This window comes from Xenopus laevis, chromosome 7L (genome assembly GCF_017654675.1).
Source record: "Xenopus laevis strain J_2021 chromosome 7L, Xenopus_laevis_v10.1, whole genome shotgun sequence".
NCBI lineage: Eukaryota > Metazoa > Chordata > Amphibia > Anura > Pipidae > Xenopus > Xenopus laevis.
The window spans coordinates 48,992,073-49,010,363 of record NC_054383.1 but is presented as its reverse complement, the minus strand read 5'-3'; the positions used below and the strand labels follow the sequence as shown (position 1 = coordinate 49,010,363).

The 18,291-nt window shown below is 36.6% G+C and overlaps 1 protein-coding gene across 2 annotated transcripts in view; it reads left to right on the top strand.

The window, feature by feature from the left end:
* Nucleotides 1-18,291, top strand: part of rasgef1a.L (RasGEF domain family member 1A L homeolog) — a 151,652-nt gene that overhangs the window by 60,555 nt on the left and 72,806 nt on the right. The window contains exon 1 of one of the 2 annotated variants that reach the window (XM_041568486.1): nt 202-367. The exons of the other annotated variant lie outside the window; for it this stretch is intronic. Within the exon in view, the coding sequence (XP_041424420.1) occupies nt 344-367 (24 nt within the window). The 5' untranslated portion in view covers nt 202-343. Of the gene's footprint in view, nt 1-201; nt 368-18,291 lie in introns of those variants that run through there. 2 annotated transcript variants of the gene reach the window in all.

The window sequence follows — 18,291 nt, the reverse complement described above, 5'->3', positions numbered from 1 at the left end:
GGATTCGGGGGATCGGCCGAATCCAAAATAGTGGATTCCATGCATCCCTAATTTATTTTTCTGTGCTAAATATACAGATAACACACTTTATCAGATTTTAAGGTACAAGTTAATTCGTAATGACTTTTTCAATGTGGAGTGTAGATCAATCTTCCTATTCTCACTTCATGTTCTTTTTAGGAGGTGGTAATGTATTGTTTTCTGAAGTAGTCATCAACAATAGTTCCCAGAAGAATGGTCCAGAATCACTACAGAACATTGTGAAAAGTTGTTTCATTCTCAAATCTACCTGCCTGGTAACCCATAGCAGCCAAACAGCAGGTGTAATTTACTGGTCAGCTGCATGAACACAAACATGACAAATAAGGTAAAGTTTTTTTTAAAACCATTAAGCAGGGGTGCAATAAGGCTGGGATTTCAAAATTCATACAGACAAATACATGATGTCCTCTGCATTCAAACCATTATCAATATCTATATAGGACATTGAGACATTTTGTGCCTTAAAGTTACTAAAAATGCCTTACCCTTTAAACAAAACAGGGATTGTTTGTCGATATATTGCAATATATTTAAGCTGGCCACCTACTTCAAAGTCATCCCTGGTATGGCCAGTCCTACACTTCAACTTGCATCTGATTCATTAAGAATTCTATTGTTTCATTATACATTTTACACAGTTTTACCTGCAACTTACGTACTGCTTTCAAGGTTAAAACTCCTTAACATGGTTGCCCTGTTATTGGCCACCACTGGGATCACCTGACTATAGCTGGAAAGGGTGTGAGCTACAATATGGAGCTGGCCACTGCCCCTTGTCTGTATATTGTCTGTATGAACATAAACATGATTGTTTTTAGATTTTACCCCATTTAAAGCTGTTATTTCTGCAGGTTTCTTTACAATATATTTAAGTGTGGAAATTAAATACTTATGGAAACAGCATAATCTATTTGAATGTTTAAAAGTTGTTTTTAAAGTAAATAATGTGAAATGAACCATTTACCTTTTATCAACATAGAATCTACTTTGCTGGCAATAAAGTTACAAAATGCCGGTAGATTTGATGTTTCAGGGTTTCATATTATTCTATGTGGATGATCTCTTTCACAGTCTGTAAAGCCAGCAATTAAAGGGTTAATAAATGGTTAAGCATTTTAGTGCTTTAAAATTATCACACAGAACAAATGTTGTTTTTCAATAAAATAAGAAAATATGGAATGCTAAAATCTGATCGAATGGTGTGTCTTTGGGGGGCCCAAAGTCATTAGTCATTAAGTAGTCATTAACTTTCTCCCAGTTGAGAGAATGGTCCAAGACAATTTTGTTGCATTCCATGTCTAAATGAATGATATTTGGTAACATGTAGTAATATTTCAGATACATGGTGTAAGTGTTGCATGTGGAAATTGTGTCACATGCAACACTTTAATATTGGGTGACAAGTTTTTGCATCCATATAGTGGCAACCCATATTTTATTAAACACCAGTTAACTTGTGCTTCACAGAATGTGGTTTATATGATCAAATGCCCTTGTGACCTATTATATTGTGGTAAAACCACTAAGCAATTGTGGGAACGAATTAACATGTATAGTATAGGGCCACTATAAGGGCAGAGCTTGTTCCAGTTTATGGTAAAAAGGACAAGAAACAAGACATTTCAAAACAACCGGTAGCACAGCACTGGTTAGCTGTAAAACATCCAGCATCATATTTTAAATGTATGCCCATTGACTGTGTTATGGTCCCTAAGAGAGGGGGTGATGTCGATCAATTGTGGTTGCTAACACTTAGGAGCCAGGTTACGAGCTAGGCGGATTGCCTAGTAACGAGCTCCGCAGCTCCCCGGTGGCATCTGTTTCCGGTCCACCAATACAGTATGTAGGACGGGTTAATCATGCAGGAATCAGTAAGCCAACAATATACTTGGGGTTTGTAGGACGCACCCTCGATCCTGGTGTGATTTGGGCATAACGCATATTGATAGGGCAGTATGTTAAATGAAATATTTTGTTTTTTTAGTAATGATGATTGACAGGCGGCCTCTAACAGTCTTTTGGCGCCATTTAGAGCTATTTAAATGTACAATGATGCACTGTATTGTTTTCCCTGATGAAGGTTCATGTGGGGAACCGAAACGTTGGATTCTAATAAATCTCCACTTTTTTTACTTGATTTTTGCTGTGTTATATAAGAAATTTAATTTGCCCAGGGGCAGTAACCTATAACAACCAATCAACAAAAAAAGCAAATATCTAATTGGTTGCCATGAGTTACTGCCTTTTAATACATAAAGGGGATCATATCATAACTATATTGTATCATAGCATTCCCTCTGCAATGAGTCACGCACACCAGTATATGACTGAAATTGTATGCCTTAACAGTGCATTTAATAATGAGGGTTGGTAATTCTGTACTTTGCAAATGGAATCCTAAAGAATAGCAATCGATTTGAGATATTGTTTTATCTCCTACTCCAGATACATTTTTCTAGAAATGTATATGTTATAGAAACACTGACTGCCTTTGATGTTATGGCAAAGTGAACAGTTGCAGGATTTTTAGCACTGTATTTAACTAATTCTTTTAGCCCTGTACAGTATGTGTTAACATATTTTAGATTCCATTGGGAGCAAAATGTTGTTGTTACTTTAAAAGAATTGTCATTTGTTATTGACTAATGTTTCTGTACATCCTTTAAATCTTTGGTCCATGCATGTTCAACATTTGCAGAGTAATCATAATCGTTATTTATAGGATATGTATAATAAGAGACTAGCCACTAGGATATTTACTAGAGAAAAATTTGCTGGTGCCCTTTGCCTCTGAATTTATTTCTCTTAAATATCTAGCATTGTGTGTCTTTAAAGTAGGGATGCACAAATCCTGCATTTTCAGGTCCAGACGAATCGCCAAATCCAGGGTTATGGATTCGGCCGAATACTGAACCCTTCCACAGGGGCTAGCATAAAAACCTGGTGTGCCTAAAAGTTAGAAAGCTTTTGGATTTAGTTCGGCTAGGCTCTTGAATTCAGCCGAATCCAAATCTTGCTAAAAATAGCTTGGATTAAGCTGAATCCTGATGGGATTTAGTGCATCCCTACTTTAAAGGGGACACCTGTGTTTATATTAAATGTTCATTAAAATGTTCATGACTGTGAACATTTATATATAATATAAGATGCATCTCATGGACATAGGAATCATTCAAAATATAATCAGTTAAAAATGATGCGATGTGTATCTTATAATCAAGTTATTCTTCACATCTCAGAATGTCCATCTCAGGTCGGAATCAGAATCAAATTATGACAGTTAGGTCTAATACATCTTTTGGGGGCTCCATTGCCTAGAAGATGTATTAAAGCTCACTCTTTCAAAATAACCATTCATCCTACAAGTAACAGGATGCCTGGAAATTGCAATTTTCTGACCTGCTTGTGCAGGAATAAAATGGCAGAGTGGCTGTCAACTAACTGCAATTGTCTGACCCAGCGCCGATTCTGGGGCTGCTGCCGCCTGAGGCAGCAGCCCAGTTGCCGCCCCCCTCCTCTCCCGCTCCGCGCTTAAAAATTAGCGTTGGAGCGGGTTTCAGGGGGCAGTATCGCTAGTGCATTGAACGCAATAGCGCTCTTTGCACTAGCGGAGCCGAATTTCCGGGTTAAAACCCGGAAGTTCGGCTCTTAAAGTTACAAGAGGCGGCTTTACCTTGCCTTATAGCAGAAGCGGCTCTGATCTGAACCATTTGTGCAAGAATATAATGACTCCATATGTTATAAAATGCACTGAATTTGCCCAGGTCCAGAAAACCATAGCAACCAATAAGATGTTTGTTTTTAAAAAGGTGACCACTAAATGCTACCTGCTGATTGGTTGCTATGGGTTTCTGCACCTAGACAAACTGAGTTGCATAAAACTCAACAGAACTAATTCAATTAAACTGTGAAAACACCTGAGATATTAGCTACCAGCTACAAACTCATGCACTATCCCACTAGTGCAGATTTCCATGAATATCAGAAAATGAGGGCCATAGCTTGCACATAGTACAGTGAATTTAGAGCTAAGATCATAGGTTTTGTAAATCACTAAGTGGACTGCAATTTGACATGCACATACCTGAATTGAGATAATAGAAAATAAATAATTTCAAACTTTTATGTATCAACTCTTGTATCAGCACTGTACTCTCTGTATTAGCAGTGTCGCATTATTTCATGCATTTAAAACAATTCCAGTATTTATATCAATAAAATACACAGGAATTATGGATATACTTTAAATTATATACATATAAAATCTGCTCCTTGATCATCAGTAGGAATGAGTAAAAAATTTTGACATGCACAGATTCAATGCGAACTTCCACTTTCTGGCAGCGGAGAACATTTTCACAAAACTGCGTCAAAAATTCTCCAAGTGACTTGCTTTGCACAACAGAATAAATAGATGCACAACAAAATAAAATAAAAAAGACCCACAACAAAAAAAAAGGCACACAACTAACCTATATGTCATTTTATCCTTCCCCTCTCCTTCCATATGAACCAAAGGAATCTGAGCCGCCCACTGTTTACTATATAAGGACCTACACATAAATATATAGTTTATTCATATTAATGTGAGTTACAAAGCTGCCAGATATTATCTGTTCTGATGTATTATTAGTTGTGCCTGTGTTTGTAAACTTGTAGTGATTTATAAACTATAAATGGTACTTTTTACAAAGTCTAGTAGTAGATCCCTATACCAGTAATGCATAGCATGATACTTAGGGGCAGATGTATGAAGGGTCGAATATCAAAGGTTAATTAACCCTCGATATTCGACTAGGAACTAAAATCCTTCGACTTCGAATATCGAAGTCGAAGGATTTAGCGCAAATGCTGCGATCGAACGATCGAACGATTATTCCTTCGATCAAACGATTAAATCCTTCGAATCGAACGATTTGAAGGATTTAAATCCAACGATCGAAGGAATATCCTTCGATCAAAAAAACTTAGGCAAGCCTACGGGGACCTTCCCCATAGGCTAACATTGACTTCGGTAGCTTTTAGCTGACAAAGTAGGGGGTCGAAGTTTTTTTTAAAGAGGCAGTACTTCGACTATCGAATGGTCGAATAGTCGAACGATTTTTACTTCGAATCCTTCGATTCGTAGTCGTAGTCGAAGGTCGAAGTAGCCCATTCGATGGTCGAAGTAGCCCAAAAAACACTTCGAAATTCGAAGTTTTTTTACTTCGAATCCTTCACTCGAGCACAAGGTGCCTTGAAAAAAACACCCATAGACTTTAATGTAGTTTGCGATAAAAAAAACATAGTTGTGCGACAAAAAAGTTTAACCAATTTTTTTACCATTTAGTGAATTTTTCAGCAGTTTCTCAATTTTCCTGGGAAGCGAAACGGGCCATCACTAGTTACATATATAGTTATAAAGTTACATTATAGTTAAGTCGGGTTGAAAAAAAGACAAAGTCCATCAAGTTCAACCCCTCCAATTGAAACTTAACATCCATACACACATCCCTCCATACCTTCACTTACATTATATACAGTATACCTATAACTATACTAATTTCTAGGGGTGCACTGAATCCACTATTTTGGATTTTGCTGAATACCGAACCGAATCCTAATTTGCATATGCAAATTAGGGGTGGGAAGGGGAAAACCTTTTTACTACCTTGTTTTGTGCCAAAAAGTCATATGATTTCCCTCCCGCCCCTAAATTACATATACAAATTAGGATTCGGATTCGGTTTGGCCTGGCAGAAGGATTCGGCCGAATCTGAATCCTGCTGAAAAAGCCCGAATTCCAAACCGAATCCTGGATTCAGTGCATCCCTACTAATTATAGAGTTTAGTATCACAATAGCCTTTGATATTATGTCTGTCCAAGAAATCATCCAAGCCTCTTAAAGGCATTAACAGAATCAGCCATCACAACATCACTCAGCAGTGCATTCCACAACCTCACTGTCCTCACTGTGAAGAACCCCCTTCGTTGCTTCAAATGAAAGTTCTTTTCTTCTAGTCTAAAGGGGTGGCCTCTGGTACAGTGATCCACTTTATGGGTAAAAAGGTCCCCTGCTATTTGTCTTGTGTAATCATGTCCCCTCGCAAGCGCCTTTTTTCCAGAGAAAACAACCCCAACCTTGACAGTCCGCTACCCTCGTAATTTAAGTCTTCCATCCCTCATACTTCTAGTTGCAGTTTAGTTCTCTATCCAGGTACAAATACTATGTTCCAGGCCAATATTCCTTAATTTAACCAGTAACATTCTGTGTGGCACTGTATCAAATGCTTTAGCAAAGTCTAAGTAAATTATATCCACTGTCATCCCAGAATCGAGGTCCCTGCTCACCTTCTCAAAAAAGGATATTGAGTATGGCAAGATCTATTACGCATAAAACTATGCTGGCATTTGCTATAAAGTCCAGTATCTTATCCCATAATAACCCTTCGAAAAACTTTCCTACCACTGACATCTGACTAACTGGCCTATAGTTTTTAAGGATGAGAACGGGATCCCTTTAGCCAGACCTCAATGAATCCTGAAAAATTAAGTAAAGAGGTTTGGCAATCACAGAGTTAAGCTCTCTAAGTACCCTGGAAAAAATACCATCTGGCCCCGGACCTCTGTTTATCTTAACATGTAGTCTCTTTTGAATTTCCTCATGTGTGAACCATGCATCATTAGTTGTATTACTAGAATTAGGACTATTAAGAAGGAAAGCTTCATTAACTGGTTCCTCATTTGTGTAGACAGACGAAAAATAAACGTTCAGAATCTCAGCTTTTTTATGTTCTCATCAACCTGCTGACCCCCCTCTGATATTAAGGGTCCCACCCCTTCCTGCTTCATTTTTTTTTACTATTTACATATTTAGCAAATAATTTTTAATGCTTGCTGAAATACCCTTTTCCATATCGATTTAAACTTGCCTGATAGCTTTTTTGCACTATTTATTGGCCCCCTTGTACCTTATAAATGTTTTGGCTGTCTCAGCTAACGTGAAAGCCTTAAAAGCACCTTTTGTACTCACTTCAACACCATCACTTTTATTGAACCAAAAAGGTTTTGCTTTGCAACAACGTTCCTTGCTTACAAGGGGAATATACTGACGTATATTTATTAAGCAGCATTTTAAAGACTTCCCATTTTTGTTCCGTGTTAAAGAATTTCCCACTTGATATGTTCCAGACATGCAACGTCCGCACGTCTAAAATGTAGTGTTTTAGTTACTCCCTTATAGAATTACCTCTGCAACAGAATCTCAAAGGAGACCATCTTATGATCAGTTATTATCAGTGATCACTGATGTAATTGTGTTACATGGCTCACTGAAATTGTTCATTAGAAATTGAAAGTATGCGCTATAAAAGATAATGCCCCACCTATAAAATATAAATATATAAGAAGGTGCCTTGGAGTCCCATCGCTTTTATAAAAACACTTGGCAGCAAACTTTTTGCCTTTATATGGTTATTGAACTTATACTTATAATACCTTTATACTTTACACTAGGGGGCACATTGTATAGTAAGAAAAACGATAGGATACAGCTGCATGTTGTGTGTTACTACAGTAGTGTATGCATTGAAATTTCTATTCATTACAATATTTCTAGTGCACAAATGCCCCAGCATTAAAAACAATATTATTTTGCCTTGATATGTTAGAATGGGCAATTATAAATCGTTCTCCTAATATTTCAATACATTGTTAGATTCCGAAGCATCTGAGGACCACTGCTAAAACTACATGTATATACATATATATATATACTGTATATATGTATATATATATTTTTTATATATCACAAAAAAGAACAGCAACACTGAGATATCTTGTGTGTTAAGAGTGTATTCAAATTTGCATGAATAGCTATCCATGCAAATTTGAATACACTCTTAACTTTTTTATGAAATATCTGAACTATTTTCTGGGCACCCGAGGCAAGCTACACAAGCAGGGTGCTCCCATAAGAAGATATATATACACAGAATAGGTTAATCCCAATATGTTCTGGAGTCTTTAAAAGAATCTTTATTCCATTTCCTTCCATCCCCATGGCAACTGTGATGCTGAAATACTTCAAAGAGGTGCAATTCTTCTCTGACGACTATGTTCATCACATATTGTATTTATTTTCTATACAGCTAAAAGTATGGCCAGACAATGGTTTGCCCCAATATATTACAGTAGCCGTTCCAAGAACTGATTATTGCATTTTGAATAATTTACCCCCTGTTGTAAGGACATTATAAATCACCAATATGTTTCATGATCATATAAAGGCCGAGTGCTTTTATACAGATCATGGAACTCCAAATTGACTCATCATTTACAACAGGGGGTATATTATTTTGTTATGATGTACAAGTTTTGATGAGTTGTATAATACATATGTGATCATTAAGCACACTTTATAAATGATGAGCACTGTGGCTTCTGTTTATTATTACACATATATGTCTGATGTATTGTTTTTGTAGTCCAGCAAACTGACAAGGTAATAGAAAATAACAGACAGAAACTGCTTTCAGTTGCAATTTCAACAAATAACTTAAATAAGACATACACAGCTGTCCATCAGGTTTTATACAGAGGACTGCAGCACTGACTTTATTAATTAAATGGTCCCTCTCCTCCAATAAATCTCTCTAACTGCAAGCTAAATGTCAGTAGTTTCCATTACTTTGCCTTTCATATGTTGGTACAGGTATAGGATCCCTTATCCGGATACCCGATATCCAGAAAGCTCCGAATTACTGAATGGCTGTCTCCCATAGACTTAATTGATCCCAATTAAGATATAATTAATCCTTATTGGAAGTAAAACCAGCCTATTGGGTTTATTTAATGTTTAAATGAATTTCTAGTAGACAAAAGGCATGAAGACCCAAATTACGGAAAGATCCGTTATCCGGAAAACGCCAGGTCCCGAGCATTCTGGATAACAGGTCCCATACCTGTACTAATTTCTGTGCTACCTACAGTATGTTACTGGATCATTAAAATGCAACAAAACCACATGTTTCTTGGAAGAAACAGGAACATATTAGTACTGAGATTTAAGGCAAACAGTCTTACTTTTACATCCTAAACTGCAGTAGGCTGATCAATGTAAAGACACCTTGGCCATTTTTTATTGTATGTATTTGCACTCACAGTCTGCCTCCTGCATGGCTGCAGGGATTTGTGTTGTCACAAACTGGCAAGGGAAGCTACAGATCAGAGAGCAGGACACCAGTTAGTTACATTAATATCATGTATCAAGGTCAGGGGAAGATAGAAACTTCATTACTATTTCTTGCTTCATCAACAGGCTGTTTGAAATAACCAGAACAATTTTTTTACATCTATCATAAAATTGCCTTTGAAAGCTACTTTGCCATAAAGTATTTGCACAATGCCATTTTACTTATGGCCCATGTTCCTGTATGAATGGGCTGCCATATTTGTGTGGCAGGAGTCCGTTAGCATTGGAAACTTTAACTGACAGGCTGAGATGGGAAAGTCAGATTGGCAAAGTTGGTTTTTTTACGCTTATTTATTAGTACCTGTACATTTTCCCGAAAATCAGGTTTTCACTATTTTTTCAGATTTTTCACTATTTTTTACCCGAAAACTCAGATTTTTGCACTAAACCCAACGCACATCAAAAAATCATTGGGACTTCTCCCACTGACTTATACGCAACTTCGATAGGTCTGAGATGCCGATTTTTCTGATTCAGACATTTCCATCCTCAGGGTTTAATAAATTCAGAAAAAAGCGTGTTTTTTTTTTTTTAAAAGTCAGATTTTAAAAAAAAATCACACATTTTTCGAGATTTTTGCATTCAGAGTTTAGTAAATAACACCCTTAATGTACATTCATATTTTAAAAAGTAGTTTTTAGTTTCGGTATCACTTTAAGCAACTAAGCAACAGATTTATATCATATTAAGTGGCCATATTAAAGAATCTTACCAAACTGGAATATTGTTATTGGTAAATAAATATTGCTCTTTTACTTTGAGCCACCATTTTATGAAATTCTCTGTTCACCCATAGAGATCACCTGACCATAAATAATACAGCTCTTCATGTAACAGCAAGAAGTGTGGGTGTCTTTGTGGAGCAGTTGGTCTTCATTTTGTTTTATAGTTTTTTAATTATTTGCCTTCCTCTGCTATATGTTGCAGCTTTCAAATGGGAATCACTGACCCTGGCAGCCAAAAAAATATTGCCCTGTAAGGCTACAATTGTGTTGTTATTGTTACTTTCTTTTACTTTTGTGTTTTCATGTAATCACTTTCTAATATATATTGCAGTCTTTCACTGAAATCACTGATTGGTTGGTAAAGTAAACAAGACCCTAGCAACCAGATACCAAACTGGAGAGCTGCTAAACAAAAAGCTAAAATGAAAAACCACACAAAATAAAAATGAGAACCAATTGCAAATTATCTTGAAATATCAAGCAACTTTGCAACTGGTTTTTATTTTTTCTTAATTGTGCTTTTTGAGTTATTTAGCTTTTTATTCAGCAGCTCTCCAATTTGCAAGGCAAGAAATCTGGTTTTAAGGAATTAAAAGTAATGATAACAATACAATTGTACCCTCACAGAGCAATAGCTTTTTTGACTGCCAGGGTCAGTGACCCCTATATGAAACCTGGCAAGATATAGCAGAGGAAGTGAAAGAATTGAAAAGCTATAAAAATATTTATTTATTAAAATATGTATATTACCTAAATATTACATGATATTTCACCTAATTAATCGAGTGTGGTATTTTTGTAGGAACATTCTGTAATCCATTAAATGTAGACTCACAATCACAGTTTTTTGGTTATTAGCATCAATTTGACATTTTGGATGACACATGGGCTCACTTTTGGAACATTTTTTTAAAAATATGGCTGTGGTAATTTAATGAGCCAAAAAGCTCAATTAAGGGCCAACACAAAGAAGAATGATAATATAATTCCACTGGAAAATAACCAAATTGCACAAAGTCAGTCTGTGCGTGGGCTTCCCAAAGCCAATTAACTTGCATCTTAATTAGGTTTTAAATTGGGTCTTTCTGCCATGATTCACGATCATTGTTCCCTCTAACTTATTTTTGAAAAAAAAAAATCTGTTTGTACTGTTTTAAAACTGTGCACACTTAGGGGGGAATTTACCAAAAAGCCAACTTTACCGAAAGTTCAAACTTCGAACTTCTGAGCGTAATTTCGCTGGTGTCATTTCGCCAGCGTTCGGTACACTGTGCGCAACTTCAGAACTTCGTGAATTATCGTTGTCCAGGCGAATTTACGCCTGGTGAAGTGTTGCGATGTGTGCGAAGCCAGCGCTGGCGAATTGTCACTGGTTAGTGAATTTGCCCCTAAAGTGGTAGTAATGAGCAAGAAAAAGGTTTTATATTTGAACATTTTATGTGTGCTATTAAATTAATTGGGTGGTCTTGTGTTAAAATTCAATACAATATTTTCCATTTTCATATTCCGTATTCTCTTACTTACATGTGCATTACATGTGAACTCCCAACAGCAGGCAACATCCCATTGATGCTCAGTACAGCAACATTACAAAAATGATAGCCAGTCAGTTAGTGGCACTTCAAAGATGTAATTTATCCTTGATAAGTTCATAGATAGCAATAGCGAAAATGATGCCCATAGGGGTAAATTTAGTTACCTGCGAAAATTCGCCAGTGCTGGCTTCGCGCACATCGCAACACTTCGTCAGGCATAAATGGAGGGAAGCCGTGTGCGGGCAGGCGTGGTTCAGGCAAGTGTGGGTTTGGGTCGGTGCGGGTCGAGTTTTTCTCGATCCGCACATTACTATTGCTAATATTCCACAGATGCTACTGAGAAAAGTATCAACTAATGAAGTAAATTATAACAGTTCAGAATTGTATTGTTACAGTAACATAATTGTTCAAAACAGTTCAGAACATGGCTTACTGAGCTGCCAGACTGAAACACCAGAGAAAGGAACATTTAACTTTATATTTCAATAGCCTAAAGTAAAACATGAAAAATAAGTGATACTAGAGTTTAATGGTGCAGATGAGCTCTATCAACCCATAGAGCAGAATGGTATTTGACTGCTGAAAGCAATTGAACTTATCCTGTCAAACTGACACATATCTCCTTTGATAAATATATAAATTTGTCATAGGCACACCTGTCAGCCTGGAATTGCATGGGACTGTATTTACCATTAAATTAAGCAATATGGTCATGAATGTGTGTGTGTGTGTCAAAATAACGTTATGATCTATCAAACAATGTGTTTCTCACCAGCAGTTCAGTGTAAAAATAAAAACTGGGTAAATAGATAGGCTGTGCAAAATCATTTTTTTTTTATATACTATAGTTAGTTAGCCAAATATGTAATCTATAAAGGCTGGAGTGAGCAGATGTATAACGGAACAGAACTAACTTCCTGCTTTTCAGCTCTCTAACTCTGTGTTATTCAGTGACTTAAGGGGGGGAGCAAATGGGACATAACTGTTCAGTGAGTTAGCAATTGATCCTTAGCATTCAGGTCAGATTCTGAACCAAACAGCTATGACCCATGTGCCCCCCCCTCTAGTTATGGATTGGTTACTGTCTGGTAACCAAACAGTGGAAACCAAGAGAGCTGGAAATAAGGAAATAGTGTTCTGGCTATTATGACTATCCAGTCACTTCAGCATTTAGGAGAAAATAGTTTTAAGAAGAACTAAACCCTAAAAATTTATATGTATAGGAATGTCATATTTTGTATGCTGAATTTAATGAACCAGCCTAAAGGTTCATCATCTCTTTAGTAATTATGATCCATGCTTTCATCGACCTTGTGGAACTGTGGGCCCTCGTCCACCAAATCGCAGAGGAAAGCTGAGAGGGTGGCATTGGGTTTAAAGCTTGGAGGATCTTGTAACTGGGGTGGGGGTCTCGAGACTCTGAAAAAAGGTTAGGGTATCTATGAGATTTTTGCTGAAACAAAATGCAAACCACTCTTAATGTGCCACCTAATTTCTTTTCTTCCAGGAAACAATATATTTTGTGTGCAGTTTACAATGGTGGTGCACACAGAGAGGTGGGTAAGCCTGAAAAGTAATAATTTGTGTTTTTATCTAAATTCTCTGATGTATATGAGTGAACAGCTTATAATAGGAATAGGCCTCACAAAAATTACAGTTTATTCACTAGGACCCTTGTTAAGTCTCTCCAAATAAAGTTAACCTTCTAGGCAGTAAAAGGCAGATTTCATACCCCTATCTTGTGTCGCTACAAGCCATTAACGGGGACACTTACTTCAACCACTGAACAGAAAACACCATCTTAATAATGGCAATCATATATCCAGTTTGTATTCTTGTGCAATGGTTTTTACAGGTTTATTAACCATGTGCATCAGATTTTATTTAAAAAAAAAACAGTACATTTTAGCAGATTATGGATTTATGTGGGTTCACCAATTTGAAGCAACTTTCATCACATCTCTTTCCCCAAAACGTGGGTAAATTATTTCTTGTGACTCATTTAATACTACACCAATTTTTTTTGCCTGTGAGTTACTCAGTCCTTATGCATCACAGGAAAAATGCAACAGCACCATTTACTGTATATAGTTTATTACTAGGTAACTAATGTATATAATGTAATGTGGACCTAGAAACCTGGAAGGCAAAATAGAAGACATGCTTTGTTCACAAGAAAGTTTGTCCTCATTTGCTATTCAGCCACCATAATTGTGGAACTGCATGTGAGGGCTCTCTTGTTTAAAAAGTCAAGAATAAATGCAAATTTTCTGTATGGAGTGTTGGGGTATGTGCATGTTATCAAAATTATTAGTTTATTGCTATTCTGTATACAAGTTACACTTGTACTTGTTATTTAGGTACCAGCTTCTCTTTAGTAAGGAGACAGTTCTGGTACTGTATGGTTAAGTAAGAAAATCCAGATATTTCCTGATATTAAAGATGCACACTATTTGTTTTTTACTAAGCTAGAACTTTAAATGTGGCTGCTGAGAGAGAGAAAGGAAGGAACGAAGGAGAACTCACTATTGGATTATACTTCCCTATGGAAGTATGTCAAACGTTGTCCTTAGGCACAAATATCAATGTCCTTACACAAAAATCTATGTCTTTTTTCATCTCATTGTCCCTTTAATCCAACAGTTGGGGAACATGTATTTAGAAACAATGGCTTAACAAGGATAAATGTGAAACAGGGGCAAAAAAAGAGGTCATAGTATAGACATTGGGGGAGAGATGGCACAGAACTCATGAAGATTCTTATGCATAATAGAGACAATCTTAAAGGGTATAGTAAAAAAATAAAAAGTTATCATTGTAGGGTTTTAATTAGGAATAATGAGTATGCTTTTGTAGATGGGAAAATGTGGCAAGAAATAGGTCATAGGCTGACGGTGGGGAAGGGACACCATAGAAAATTTGATGCTGAGGCACAAATAAAATGCATCAGACAATGTAAAAACAATAGACAAGGACAATTAAATGTTGTCATTAAAATGCAGTGGGTATTTTGAAATGGCATAACAAGGGCATGTAAGGATTTAAGGGGTGGGAGTACTGAATAACATTCAGCACTCCCTTCAATCCAGTGGCCTTGCCAAGCTTTAAAAAAGGGACAATTGAAGGCTGAATTGTCATTATTGTGCATACATAGTAATGTGCCATTAGGGTGAAGACAAACAGAGCTACTTATAGCAACTACTTGTCATGGCTATAAAATAGACAGTGGTGATAATTGGCTATACCAAGACACTATGGAGAAATGTAAATAAAGTCGCATAGAGAAAAAAATTCCACCACTAACAATAGAAATTTTGCATTTTGCAATATATATTCCTTAAACTGTTATTGCATTGAAAATTGTAATTGCACACTTTTAACAAGTGCTAGAAGATGTAATCTTTTAGAGCATACATAACTTTCACAATAAAAAGTTATATTATATTCACTGCGCATTGGCGCAAACTATAAAATTTCCACACTTTTTTCCACTGTTGGAAGAGGCTGTTAAACAGTTTCAGGGTTCCGAAAAGCTATATTAAATTGGCGCAAAGGAAAATATGTTCGTGCAAAGGCGTAACTTTTCGGATTGTGAATAGTTTTTCCATTAGCAAATTTCATTACATTCCCCCATACGTGTGTTTTAGCAGAGGCAATTCCCAGTATTGTCTATGCCACAAAAAGTAGCTGCTACTAGTAGCTCTGGAGGTACTCCCTGCCATAGGCAATTGTGAGTATTGACTCTGCTAAAACACAAGCAGTGTCTTAGTAAAGCCAATCATCATTATTGTCTATTTTGTAGCCATGCCAAGTAGCTGATACTAGTAGCTCTGTGTGCCTTCACCCTAAAGCATTGCTATAGGATGTATTGGATATGCAGTATAACATGGGTCAATTTGCTGATAATTTATAGACAATCCCAAATGTACATGCAATATGTTCTGTTGACTGGGTAAGCATATATCTACTCACCAATCAACAAACTACCTTCATATCACCTCACAATGAAAAATGTCTCAGAAAAAACCTTACTCAAAATGCCACTAATGTATCAGTTCCTAAATATAGATTTATAGCAAGAAGTCCAATTTTATCAGTCCAATCCATACCATGTTTGCTGGAAGAATTGCCTTTTTCTCACCCTGTGCCAGTAGATGCACTAAACCAACATTTAACAAATCCCATGATAAATAATCACACTAGTAATGAATTATGGAACATGACTAAATGTTGGAGTGTGTAGGGGTCTATGCAATTTTAAAATATTATTTAGATATATACAAGGTGCAGAGCACAGTTCTGGTGGGCACAATGCAGCCCACTCTCTTTAGTACCCTGTGTTCACTGGTGCTCCGTAACTAGAATGAGTGACAGTAAGGGGGGGAATAGAAGACATGATGGATATGTGATAGGCAGGGTTTTATTTGCACTTTGTGCCCTGTACTTTGTGCACAAGTGCAGAAAGGCAGTCAAAATGGTTAGAATGGCCTATTACTACTTCCTATCACAAAATACATCAGATGCTTTGCCGATGGCAAACACAGATGGTGACTGGCGGCTTGCTTGCTTGCTTGAGGTTTCTGAATGGAGGAAACCTGTTTTTACTAGAATCTGCATTAGGCATAACATTTTCTTTATTTTGCAATGAGAAGCCAAAGCAAGCAATTTCAACAGCCAGTGTTCTGTGGTTGAGCACAGCCACAGTGAAAACTCCCATGACCCTTAGACCTAAGGCTTATGGTCTAAGATCTACAGTCCCTGTTTTACTGGACTTCAATAAGATGTGGATTAGATGTCTGTAATCCATTCTACCAATGTTGAGGCACGTTACAATTAAAATTGAAGGTAAGGGAAGATGAGAAAAGTCTTCCATCAATAATTTATATCTGAACCGATGTTAAAAGAGCATTTAAATAAGGCTTTCATTGTGACAGGAAAAAATATTGTGGAAATGTCAGATATTGTATTTCTTTATCAAGTTGTTGTTAACATACATGTATGGGATCCTTTATCCTGAAACCCGCTATCCAAAATGCACTGAATTACAGTCTCCATTTTAGACAAATAACCAAAATGTTTAAAAATTATTTCTTTTTTTTTTTTAATAATGAAACATAAAACAAGTACCTTGTACTTGATCCAAACAAAGATATAATTAATCCTTATTGTAAGCAAAACCAGACTATTGGGTTTATTTAATGTTTACATGATTTTCTAGAAGACTTAAGATATGAAGATTCAAATTATGGGAAAATCTGTTATCTGGAAAAAACAGGTCCCGAGCATTCTGTATAACAGGTCCCATACCTGTATTAGGAATGTCTTACCTGCTGGCACTTCAGTCTTTTTTAAAATGCAATTCCAAGTACCTATTGACAGTTTTTTGGAGAATTTGGGGTTCTCAAGTTTCACATGTTGTTCAAGATGTTGCTTATATACTAAATTGTTTATCCTACAAGGCCCCAGCTTTTCTGCTCTGTCCAGGGTTCTGCATTCTTTATTGCTGGTCCTGTAAGCAATGTGCTGGTAAACCGTGTCTGTCTTTTTTCTAAAGTAGGAAGCAATATGTGGACACAAAACATTGGCGTCACTACTCCCCTAAAAATCAGCTTATTGATGAGGGGGACTACCATACAGCAGACTCTGCAGTCCAGGCTACCCAATCCCTGGGTTTGGGTATTTGGAGACAATTCTGGTGCCAGTCTTTAGTAAACTTTGCAAGGCAGCTTAGGTAGTGTTAAAATAAGCAATAATATGTATTTGGGATAGAAAATCAGCAATGACAGAAGTGTTCATAATGTCACAGCTTTTTTTTCTGGCATGTCATTATCTTTGCCTATTGAACTTGAGTATGCAGTCAAAGATTAGTGCAATTCACTCATGGATGGCCAAACTGGCGTGATCTGTGAGAATGGTCTTCAGGTAAGTTAGTTAGATCACTAGGTGGAAATGCAGGCGCTTGCAGTTGAATAAGCTACTGTTGATGCCACAGATGCACTGAATAAGTATTATTTTATAATTAAGCAAGTGCTTGAGCAGCTACGGTTATTTAAGAAGAGCCACATACTGTAGATCACATAGCCTGCTGAAGGGCTATATCTCACATGTTTCTGCAACAAGTATATCTGTCAGGAATATGTCTAGATTACTCACGATTTGTTTTACTTTCCCACAAACCTCCAAAACATTGCGTCAATATAAGCTTTGTCATGTGCACTGTAGTACACAATTATGGGATGTCCAGTAACAAGTTTGTAACAATGTATTGAGCACAGCATGTTTATATTGGTGTTGACTCACCTAATGACCTGAACAAAAAACTATAAATAGTATCATTTCGCAATAAAACCACTTAATGATTTGGATGATGTTCTCACTTAATCAACTTAATCAAATGTGTTTTACTCCACAAGTGCCAGCAATTAAGGTGTATTCATTGGTTTTGATTGATTTTGATTTGTCCTGTATTTCCTCAGCTATCAGCTTCTTGTGGTTGTTTTTTACAACAAGTGTATTACAGTATTTCTTATTCTATTGATTATTTTATTGTCTTTACTAATAATGCAGCATAAAAATGCATAGCCATAATCCCCACTGCTAACTGCAAATGAGTATTAAAGTTTCAGACAATTCTTTTCTGCATGATCGAGGTAAAATCCTGTTACGAACTTACTGCTTAGTAAAAAATACTAAACAATAGTAAACTTGCTCTGAAGTATACCTAAGACCTAACTGGTGCATGAAATCTGTTTGGAT